The sequence below is a fragment of the Pogona vitticeps genome, chromosome 1, assembly GCF_051106095.1.
Source record: "Pogona vitticeps strain Pit_001003342236 chromosome 1, PviZW2.1, whole genome shotgun sequence".
NCBI classification, from domain to species: domain Eukaryota; kingdom Metazoa; phylum Chordata; class Lepidosauria; order Squamata; family Agamidae; genus Pogona; species Pogona vitticeps.
In genome coordinates, this window is record NC_135783.1 from 263,822,703 (window position 1) to 263,834,718 (window position 12,016).

Genomic DNA, 12,016 nt, shown 5'->3' on the forward strand with positions numbered 1-12,016 from the left:
ATATACAGTAGTAAAAGTATCAGTGAATGTAATGCAAAAAAAATAAGCAACACCAAAACACATTCCAAGCAGTAAGATACATTTTAAAAAACCCACTTGGCAGCCATTCACTCAGGGAAATTTTGCTTGAAGGAGAAAGGACTTTATCTGCTTGCGGAAGGACAGTAAAGATGGGTCCAACCCAACTTCCTGTGAAAGGGAGTGTCAGAGTCTGGGAGCAGCAACAGAGAAAGCCTGGGCCCCCATCAAACACACCTGTGGAGGTGGTAAGACCGAGAGGAAGCCCTCTCCTGATGATCTTGAGATGGTTTGGGCCCCAGCCATTTATAGGCTAGAACCATCACTTTGAATTCTGCCCTGAAACAGATTGGCAGCCAGTGGAGTTGCCGTAGCAAGGGGGTTGTGTGATCCCTGTGTCCAGACCCAGGAAGCAATCTGGCTGCTGCTTTTGGACCCACTGTAGTTTCCTAACACTTTTCAAAGGCAGTCCCACATAGAGCGCATTACAGTAATCTAGTCAAGATGTAACTAGGGCATGTGTCACCATGGCCAAATCAGACCTCTCCAGGAATGGGCACAGCTAGTTTTAACTGTGCAAATGCACTATCGGCCACAGCTAAAACCTGGGCCTCCAGACTCAGAGGCAAATTCAGGAGTACTCCCAGGCTGTGCATCTGGGTTTTCAGTGGAAGAGTAACCCCATCCAGCACTGTCCTCAGCCCTGTTCCCCGATCTGCCTTTTGAATGATCAGGAACACCTCTGTCTTGTCTGGATTACGTTTCAGTTTGTTCACCCTCATACAGTTCATTACTAACACTAGGCACTGATCTGGAGCTGAAACAGCTTCCTCAGATTTAGATGGCAAGGGGAGATAGAGTTGGGCATCATCCACATACTGGTGACATCAATTCCCAAAACTCAGGACAATCTCTCCCAGTGGTTTCATGTAGATATGAAATAATATAAGAGACAAAACAGAACCCTGAGGGACCCCGCAGTGCCAGTGGCCAGGGTGCTGAACAGGAGTCCCCCAACACCGTCTTCTGAGTTCTCTCCTCTAGGAAGGACCTGAGGGACTGTAAAACAAGTGCCTCCAAGTCCCATCCTCAGAGAGATGGGCCAGGAGAATATTATGATCAATGGTATCAAAAGCTTAAGAGAGTTTCAGCAGAACCAAAAGGGACATAGTCCCCTTGTCAAAATCTTGGCATAAATCATCCACCAAGGCAACCAGAACAGTCTTCCATCCCGTAACCAGGCCTGAAGCCAGGCTGAAATGTAGATAATCAATCTCATCCAGGAACTCCTGGAGCTGAGAAGTACTTACATAGTTAAATGTTGCACAGTTCCAGAACATAAGGCGTACATCTGCTACAAGCTCCTCAGCAGTGGAGTAATGCAATTTGTTCTTTTTCAGGAGTTTTTTCCTTATAGTGGACAAATCCATAGGCCTTTTAATTATCTGATAATAATGGCGAGCCTGTAAAGAAATCTCATTGGTATTTTTAATAAATGATTTAACTCTATAAGCATTTTCTCCACCCATATAGACACCAATGAGTTAAGAAATGGAAATGATAGGACTCATAAGAGAATCAGACAAAGAACAATATTCCTCCACTCCTTAGAGGGGGAAAAAATAAAAGAGCTCACGTTCTTTAGCTTGGAGGGGGAAATATGATTGTATGCTATGAATGTACTTCTACATACAGTAGTCCTATGACTATACATACAAAATATGGGAAAGAACACCATGAAGCTGTGACTATCCATCTGAGAGCACTGTTGTAAAGATCTTGATAACTCTGAGCAGTTACTTGAAACAGGCACAGGCACTGTAGAAAGCAAGGCACTGTTTGCGAACAGACAATATGGCTGTTGCTTAGGAGACCAATAGGAATTGAACACAGAAAGGGCTAAGAAAAAGCACAGCTTAGAACAGTGGTTCTTAAACACTGTTACTCGGATGTTTTTGAACTGCAACTCCCAGAAACCCCAGCCAGCACAGTTGGTGGTGAAGGCTTCTGGGAGTTGCAGCCCAAAACTCCTGAGTAACCCAAGGTTAAGAACCAGTGGCTTAGAACATTACATATGAAAATTAATTAAATAGTGTTAAATATCAGAAACTTTGGAGATTAGTTCATTGTTGTTAACATTTAAACCTGAAGGGTTTGCAGGTTGTCACCACTGATTCATGACGGCACACATGTTACCAGCTCCTTCAAAAGCGCTCTTTCTGTTACTGCCTTCCCCAACCTGCCATTTTTTCCTGTGATGATATTTTCCCATAATCCACATGTTCACTAGAGAGGATAATTTCTATACATGTGCAAATAATTAGTCTGGGGAAAGAAGTGTATCCTAATACAGCATTTATTTTCTCCACCCAGAGAGGGTGACACATACATATGCAAGAAGGCTAACTGCACAGACACAATCATTTCTTTGAGCACTTGCCTTCAACGTATCATCTAAGAAAAAGATTTCTCAGCTCCTCCAGGTCCTTTGCTGTGACAGCCTATACAGGATAACAGTAACCGATTTCTACCAAATTCACCCGGGGGGTGGGGAAGAGATACTAATGCAATTCTTCCTTTCAATTGTGTCTGAAGCAGTACAATGGTACTTCCGGAATGAAAGGGTCTGCCAACAGGGTGCTGCCTAGGGACTGAATATATGGACTCCTCACATTTTTAGGAAGTCTCCTACTACATCCCCTGTCATACAGTTGAGGTTTATTGATCTCCAGTCTCCCATGGATAGTGTCATTTGAGCAGTATTTTTAAAGTTTGCATTTAGAACAAAACCAGCAAATTAAAGAGTAAATATGCTGGATTGTTTTGGATGGTCCTTCCCCCAAATATCTCTGACATTGAGGTAGCTGTTCTATTAAACATCTTACAACAAGAAAAGGGTTCTTTGATATATTTAATAACACGCTAATGGAAACACAAGCTTGAGGCTTGCTTTATTTAATCTTGAAGTTATGATGTGGCTCTAGTTTATGCATGATAAAAATTTGTTAAGCTGTATTGCATGGTTATCACAGAGTGAGCATGCATATTTCTTTGAAACATGCTTCTTTTGCTAACGAGTCTCCTTTTCTTTGAAGTTCAATTTCTCATGTACTTCTTTTAAACAGTATTAAAATTGTTTTAATTCAGTTCTTGGGGAAGTTCTAATATAACTGATTTAACATTTTGAACCCTTGTGAATTAGGCGTCTTGCTGCAAACCAGAGGTCAGGAGTTCAATTCTGCACTGGGAGAAGAGCCAGCCTGTGTAGCGCTGGGCGAGCTGCCCAGTCCCAGCCCCCCCCCCAGAAGAAGGGCATGGTAAACCACTTCTGAGTACACTCTATCTAGAAAATCTTCAAAGGGATTGCCTTAGATCAGAATAGACTTGATAGCACACGATTAATTTATTAATTATACATTATATTTTATGATAGGGATTGTGTGGGGAAATCAGTCCCACCACTTCTGAACATCTGACATTTGTCATTTCTGCTGCTGCTCAGATCATGTGCCTGCTTCATTCTTGTACTGGGGGAGAGATGAGAAGGTGAAGGTGGTGAAAAACCTATAGCTTCAGAAGAAGGATATGTGACTTCTCCTTTCCAGCCATTTTCCTAGGGCCACAGCTTCTCCATTAGTCCCATTGTCTATCTTTCAAGCAACTCAAAGATAGAACAACTACCTCAGCTTACTTACTCGTCTCCTTCCTGGTTCTGCCCAAAATGTGAAATCAAAAGTTTTACTCGTAACTACATTATTTATGGCAGACTGGAAACTAGTCATTTGTAATTATGTGACTTTCCCATAGGCATTCTCATCAAGCTGTGGATATGGTAGGAATTTATTTTTATGCCTCACATTCCTTGAAGAATGTCAAAGGCTGGGTTTATGAGCAGACTTCGTTAAGACTGTACTTTCAAATAAGGCTTCAGTTATGGTCTGCTAAAAGAAGTGCATTTCTGACTTGTCAGAGAATAACAAGTTCTTTGGAAAGCGATGGTCCCCTAACATCACTGGGCAATAGTTTCCAGAAACTTTGCCCGTTGTGTGTGCTGTTAGGGCTTGTAGGAGTTGAAATCAAGAAATATCTGAAGTGCCAAGGTTAAAAATCACTTATATAAAGCTAGTTCTAATTGAATGGTGAATGGGTGTCTGTGAAAAAGAAATTGGGATAAACATGCATAGAATAAGTAAGTACTGTATTTTTTGCACCATAAGACTCACTTTTTTCCCACAAAACAGGGGGGTGGAAAGTCTGTGCATCTTATGGAGCGAAGAAAACAGATTATATTTTCCTGTTTTCTTCTCCTAAAAAATCGGTGCGTCTTATGGAAAGGTGCGTCTTATGGAGCGAAAAATACGGTAAATCTTAACCATACATCCACTGGATCAATGGATTAAGGAGTCAACTCACCAAATCCCCACTGATTCAATAAATTTGCTTTAGTTGCAACTTACTATGCTAAGCAACAGGATTTCACTCACTAAAACTAAGTTAATATTACATCTAAAGGTTTCTTTTTAAAGCATTAGATTAATTTCCCCCTCCTGTTTGAAAAAGTGGCAAACTTTACATTAATGTGTTGATTTTAATACATTATTTCCAAGCTCAGAGAAAAGGATATGATGGTACACAAATATTTCTAATAAGATCATTACAGCTTGTGTAAAACTTACCAGGGGGCTGACTGGTTCGTGGAATGGAAGACTCAGGTTATTGCACAGCAGGGAAAGTACCAGCTTCTCACACTTCTGTAAAGTGTAAAGTTTACAGTTAATTTTGATTTAAATACGAGCCACATGAATGTGACTCAATAGAAATGGGCATGAACTGGAAAACCAGTGGTTCATAATGATTTGTGGTTAGCCACGAACCATCATAAACCCGCAGTAAAATGAACTGGTGCACAATTCATTTTTCTGGTTTGTGCTGGGGTGGGCTCTGCCACTGCCTATCAGCAGGGCAGTGTGACATGTGCAGAGGTAGCAGCCAGCTCCTGGGAGGGAAGCTGGGTCCTCTGCCTGCACATGCACCCGCCTATCAGCTGGGTGATGGGCACATGCTCAGAAACAATGGCCCAGCTTCCTTGCCAGGAGCAGGCTGCTGCCTCTGCACATGTCCCACTGCCCAGCTGATGGGCAGTGGCAGAGCCCACTGCCTCAGAGGATGGTGGTGGAGGCAGGGGCATCAGCAGAAGCAGGTAGGGAGGCAACAGGGTCAGTGGGCAGATGGGCATTCCCTTTTGCCAAATGAAACAAAGTGTTGTGGGTGGAAAAGTTTGCTGATTCATTTTGCTCTGGTAAAACAGTATCCTTGAACTGGGTCATGAACCAAACCACAAATGAGCCCAGTTCATCAGCATGTCTGGTTTGCAGTTTGGTTCGTGCCCATCTCTACCTTCCTCCCTGTTCTAAATCAAGCTGCTTTACAGCAGGGGTGGCTTATGGACAAAAATGGGGGATGCCTTGTGAATACTGTGTGCTCTTAGGCAGAGTTCTGGGTTTTGGGATTGTTATGAGGGTGTGTGTGTTTTGGTATTGTCTGAGTGTTCTTTGTGAATTTCATTGTATGTGTATATGGTGTGTATACATTCAGTGACAATACATGATGATGATGATGATGATGATGATGCATCACCTCAAAAATCTGGGGGGGGCATTCAATCACAAGCTGCTTGTGCTCTAAAGAACACACAGACTCTTGGCTAACTATTGTTCAGCATTTTTATAATGAAATGCATGGATTTATTTTTATTTTTTTAAAGTTTGTTCATAACATAATTCCCAGCTAAATCTTTGTAAATGATAATAAGACTAAATTCAATCAAATGCTGCAAGGGAAGCAAGGTCTTGATTTCTAAACCTTCACAAATTGATACGACAAAGATAACTCACAGGCCTAAATTAGTCAATTTAGATCAGAAGAGAAGACTCCCTAGAAAAGACCCTGATGTTGGGAAAATGTGAAGGCAAGAGGAGAAGGGGATGACAGAGGACGAGATGGTTGGACAGTGTCACCGAAGCTACTAACATGAATTTGAGCAAACTCCGGGAGGCAGTGGAAGACAGGAGGGCCTGGCATGCTCTGGTCCATGGGGTCACGAAGAGTCGGACATGACTTATCGACTAAACAATAACAAAAAATTAGCACTTACCTTCTGGTCACAATCCTCAAGGCCATAAAGTCCTCTTCCTGTCATGAGTTTGTTACTGTAGTTGAAACGTGTATTTTCACAGTCATATTCTACCTCCGGCTTCTCCACATTGCGGCAAAGTGTGCACACCCATTCACCTCTGAATAACAGGAAAAACAACACATCATCAGATTATTGCTGCAGATGCTTGCATCGATGACACAAAACATAAACATCAGATGTCTTGATAAATACTACTCTAGGATGATTTACTATGCTAAGCAATAGGATTTTGATCCATCTTGGGGAAGAATTCTCTTTTACCAGTTGCTACAGGCAGACCAAGGCCATGGTCATGAATGCGCCAGAAGTTCAGCTGGACCATGTTCTTCAGGAATTAACATGTTTTTTAGGAATTAATATGCTCAATAATATGCTTAAGACAAAATAATTCACAAAAACAAAACCTAAACATTATTCTGAAACTTCAAGTTCTCACCCTCAGCATTAGTAAGAACTTCATGCTGCATTGCATTCTTATTAGCAATACAGTAGTGCCTTGACTTATGACTGTCCCGACTCACAACCATTTTGAGTTGCAACCAGCTCCGGACGCAAAATTTTGCTTCAACTTGTGGCCGTAGCTTCGAGTTGCGACAGGAAAAAGGCAAGGGAAAAAGGCGGGGAATTCAAATTTTCTAACCGCTGGTAGGCGAAGAGGCTGCTTCTTTGTAGCTCTTTTGCCCCAATGGTTAGAGTGAGTGTGATTGGAGGAGGCTCGGACTGCTTGGTGCTGCTTGCTGCTCCTCAGTAAGTACATTTACTTTGTTTTTCAGGGTAGGTTTGGGTTTGGGGGTGGTTATGTTTCTGTGCTGTGATGTTTTTTGTGTTTTGGTGTGTGTTTTTCCAAGCCCCATCACGTTCGGGCTGGCTTTATGTGGGGTTTTTTGTCTTTTTTCCTCAGCCCCATGGCGTTCCACTGGGGCTGGCTGTGTGTGTGGGGGGGTTATGTGTTTTTTCGTAGCCCCATTGCGTTCCGCTGGGGATGGCTGTGTGTGGTGGTGGGGTTTTCTTTTCCCCCCAGCCCCATGGCATTATGCTGTAGCTGGCTGTGTTTTTGTTTGTTTGCTTGCTTTGGTGTGTTTGTTTTTTGGCCGCAGCATGTTCCTATGGGGCTTGCAGTGTTTTATTATTATTTTAAAAAAAAAAGGTTTCCAGCCAGAACGGATTAATGGGGTTTCAATGTACAGTATTCTTAAGGGAAATGGTGCTTCGACTTACGACCATTTCGAGTTACACCCATCTTCTGGAACGGATTATGGTCGTAAGTCGAGGCACCACTGTAAAAGGAATAATAATAGTAAATTTAATTTTTACTGCTTGTATAACATATGGTGTGAAACCATAAAAACTGCAAAATACACATTGTAATTAAAGCAAAGTTCAACTGCATACCACAATTAATTGGCCTGGCCATACACTAAATGAGAATCACAGATTAAAAGAAGACTAAGGACGGAAGGGAATGTAGAGTTCTAACTCTCTGCCAAAGCAGGAAATCCTCACCTAAATCATAAATTATGAAGCATGAAAGCAAATAAAAGAGGTTTGTACGGGATATATCTTACCTGTAAAGATTAGCAATCTGAATCAGTTCAATGCCACTTCCACTCTTTATTTACCTATTTAAAATATTTTTACCCTGCCTGCCTCCTTGAAAAGGACCCAAGGTGGCTTACAACACTGACAGACAATATTTAAAGTTGATGACAATGCGTATAAAGAGGTGTCTTACATCATTAAAAGTCAGTATTAAAGTAAGAACAATAAGTATACAATTTTTCTTTTAAAAAACTAATCTGAGAAATGGAAAATACAAAAACAGAAAACACAAGTAATACTGAAAACACAGTCAAAGTGGTAATGTATAGCAATCCATCTGAAAACCAAGCACAGGTAGCTAGTTACTGAGGAGAAGCTTGCCTGAAGAGAAAGGCCTTTGCCTGCTTGCAGAAGGACAGCAAATGTTTGTTCAATGTTAGGATTTTGGATCAATTATTTAATCATTAGGGAACTTCAGACATTGACACTGCACTAAAATAATGTCATTGGCTTTGGGGGGAGAAAATTTCATAGGTACCAGTCTGAATTTTAGAACAAGTCTATCCTCCTCTTGCTTATGTGGTAAGGACCTCGATCTCAGAGGTCCCCAACCCCCGGTCTGAGGCCCAGTGCCGGTCCATGGCCTGAATCAGACCAGGCGACAAAGACAGACCTCCCGCCCCACCCCCCTGCACAAACTCAATCCCGCAAAGCCTGTTTGCCCCTTCGCACGCGCTCATGCGCATGTGTGAATGGTGGTGTGGCACTTGTGCGGGTGTGCACACGCAGGTGCAAATGGTGCCACCGTTCACACATCCACATGAGCACATGCGTGCACGAGCACCCGCATGAGTGCTGCACCGCCATTTGTGCATGCCTTCCCCATCCGGTCCGCAGGGTGAAAAAGGTTGGGGACCCATGCACTATCTCCTTCTTCATAATGTAATTCTGCAATTTCTTCCTGAGGTGAAGCCTCTCCCAGAAGGAAAATGGGCCTAAAGTCACCAGTAAAATGGTGGTTTCTATATACCTGCCACCATCTGTTTTTCCCCAGCTTCCAGATTAATTAATTAATTGATTGGTTGATTTAAGCTATTTATATGCTGCCTTCCTCCCGAAATATCCAATGTGGCTTACAATATTTAAAAGAAACACAGTTAAAACCCAAATAGTAAATGATTACAATATTTTAAAAGCATTAAACAACTATATTAAAACTCATACTAAGAGCAATATTAAAAACACAAGTAAAATACAGAATAAAATGCACCATTTAAAAAAACAACAACCCAATGGGGTCTATTGATCACTCTGATAATCTGCTAGCAGGACTATTCCTACAGATAAGCACTCAGCCTGACAAGGACCACTGACAACCACATACCATGACCTTGAGGAGGTGGATGGAACAAAATGCAACAGATTATTCCCCGCTCCATAGGTACTCACACAGGAAAGCTGAGCAAAGCTGGAACGTGGCAAGAGAGATGAAACACCTTCGGGCAGTAGTCACAGCACAAGAGCTCTCCTCCATTCAGACACACAGCACAGAAGTCCTCATTCTCGATAGGTAATTTTTCTTTCTGAGTGAGCCCTGATTTCTTCATATTACTACTACTACTACTACTGAGCCTCTGATCTACAGAAGGAAGTGACACTTGCTCAGTTACTTGGTTTGTGGGGATACTTCTTTCTTCCAGATTTTCAGAGTTGGGCTTCTGATTCATTCTTTCAGGTGGATTTCCTTGATTGACCTTGGAATAAAAATAAAATCTAAATTAAGAAACCTTTAATTTCCACTGACAACACCTGAAATACTGCAGAAGCTGAAATGCTTCTGAATAAATTCCTCATGGCAAGCAGCTTGGGACTAAAGATTCCTATTGATGGTAATTCCCTCAAATGATACAGCCTTGGAGTCGGGAAGCATACTGAGGTTCCAGATATATTTGCACTGTCCCCAGTTACAGTCATTAAAAATTATGCCCGAAGCTTTAATTGGTTTAATTGATAGATTAACCAACTAATTAGTGAAGCTAAGATTTTGAAGCTTGAATGGCGGCATGCCCTTCAAAACATCAGAGCCCCATACCAGATATATATGAAAGAGGTTTTTTTAATGGCCTTTCCTTCTATTTTGAATTCACAGCTAGAAGAATGCTGCCTGCCTCTGAGAAGACAATTAACTAACTTTAAGAACCTCAAACAATATATCCTGGCTGGGATCACAAGGGCTCCTTCCATTTGTGGAAGGACCCAGAATCCAGTGCAGATTTCACCCTGGAGAAACGGGGTGTATTGGCAATTTCTGCCAGTTCTTTCTTCCCTTGACACCACCTCCCCTCAATGCTCTAGAGCACATTTTAGAGGAATAGGGGGAAATTAATGGGTGGGATCAGCAAACCTTGCCTCCTCTACTGCCCACGAAAGTATCCAGTTTTTGGAATTCTGTTCCTGGAACTCAGGATCCAACCCATGGGTATTCTTCAATTGAAGTCATTGGTCTTACTTCTTTTAAAGTGAAAACATCTACAGTACCTTGTCAGAACTGAGCAACATTGCCAGGTCTGTGGGCCAGATGTTTGGCCCCCAACAAAACAGCACAGACCATACCACATAAGGCCAGAAATACTCAGCAGTTTTGATTTTGGAGGTAAAAGGAGAGACACATAGCCATATTCTCCTAGAGTGAAAACTACTTCTTCTGGAAGCCTGCAGCAGTAAAAATAGCCATTTCTTCTCTTTTTCTTTCTTTTATTTTCTTTCCCTGTTTTCGAATGATAGAGTGGCAGGCATGGGGGAGGCTTGGGGAAGCCTAGATGGTTTCCAAAATATCTCAGTGGGACAGCATGCAGTCTCTGTGCTGAACTTTTCCACACAGAACTATAGGGATCTAATCTGATCTATTCATTTTTGTTTTGTTTTGGTTTGGTTTGGGTTTTTTTTGCTACCTTTAGATCCTGACTTTCTTCCACTGGAATCTAACACCCTGTGATGGAGGTCAAGCTCAGAAAGAGTAATTGGTTCAAATCCAACTAGTAAATTTCATTAGTCAGTGGGGACTAAAACTCAGATCTCCCAAGCCCCACCCATTCATGGGACCAAAACATTCCCTTGCCCCCTCTATTAAAACTTCAAGAGAACCAAAGTTTTCAAAACAATCTTGCTGTCATGTGTTGTTTGGCCCTAAAAACAGTGAAGTCAAGGTCATCAGCTAGCTTGGTTATACATTCTGAGTACAGAATGAAAAGAAAAACAAATCATAAACAAGCCAGTTGAGATTACCTTAATAGACATGGTTGAAGACTGAGTACCACATTCAATTATCAAAAGGAAAGTCCCATCATGTTGGTTCTTCTGGGGCTGCAGTTTAAATACTGGAAGCTCTCCTGACTCTGATGTGCATATCTTGAGTCTTTCCAGTCGCACATATGGGATTTTGGCATCTTTGGCATGAACTCTAAAATGAACATTAAAAGTTAGATAGACTTTATCTGTGCTTTTAAGAATTTTGCTTTTATTAGGACAGGTAGGATGCCTTTTTACATGGCTAATCAAAATGCTTTAATAAGTTGTTATTAATTGTCCCAACATTTCAGGAACAAAACTTCAAACCTCATAATTAATTTATTTTTAAATAATTTATTGCAGTCATATGACCCATACAGAAAAAAGGTATACAGTACAGTACAATAATGAGAGGAACTACAGAGAGATAGGTACATTGAGGGATTAGGTAACCAGGACAAACTCCACCTTCTTACACATTGCAGGTAGGCAAAACTTCGCTACCTGTGCTGTGGTTATAAGGGTTTTGGTCTGATAAGTAGTATTGTACTAATCAACCGGAAGAGTGGCCTTGGAACTTGTTCAGCGGAGGGTGGATTAGGTTATTCCTGATTTGTTCATAAAATGGGCAGTCTTAAAGTGTATGCACAAGAAATTCAGGGGATCCTTTTTCATGAAGACAGCGTCTTGCTTGGCATGGGATTCCCTTAAGTCTGCCCTGAAGAAGGGCTGGAGGGAGCATGTTCAGTTTAGCCAACATACCTCATCATTTAGAACCAACAAACCTGTCACACATAGAAGGAGGCAGCAGGCATGTTGCTGCACAGAAGGCTCTCCCCATGTTGACCTCCCACTGGTCACTGATGGTAGTGGGCTTGCTGGCTGGGTGATTCTAGGAACTGTAGTCCAAAGAAATAACTTTTCCAAGCTCTGAATATAATTCTGATGGCCCCCAAAAGTGATCATTTGCCATTA

At 41.8% G+C, this 12,016-nt stretch overlaps 1 protein-coding gene across 2 annotated transcripts in view; it reads right to left on the reverse strand.

The window, feature by feature from the left end:
* Positions 1 to 12,016, reverse strand: part of TRIM66 (tripartite motif containing 66) — a 74,796-nt gene that overhangs the window by 4,405 nt on the left and 58,375 nt on the right. For both annotated transcript variants that reach the window (XM_078383913.1, XM_020789960.3), the window contains exons 14-18: positions 11,039 to 11,213; positions 9,203 to 9,507; positions 6,173 to 6,311; positions 4,695 to 4,769; positions 1,329 to 1,481 (exon numbers count right to left, since the gene is read on the reverse strand). In XM_078383913.1, coding sequence (XP_078240039.1) covers positions 1,329 to 1,481; positions 4,695 to 4,769; positions 6,173 to 6,311; positions 9,203 to 9,507; positions 11,039 to 11,213 — 847 coding nt within the window. The remainder of the gene's footprint in view (positions 1 to 1,328; positions 1,482 to 4,694; positions 4,770 to 6,172; positions 6,312 to 9,202; positions 9,508 to 11,038; positions 11,214 to 12,016) is intronic.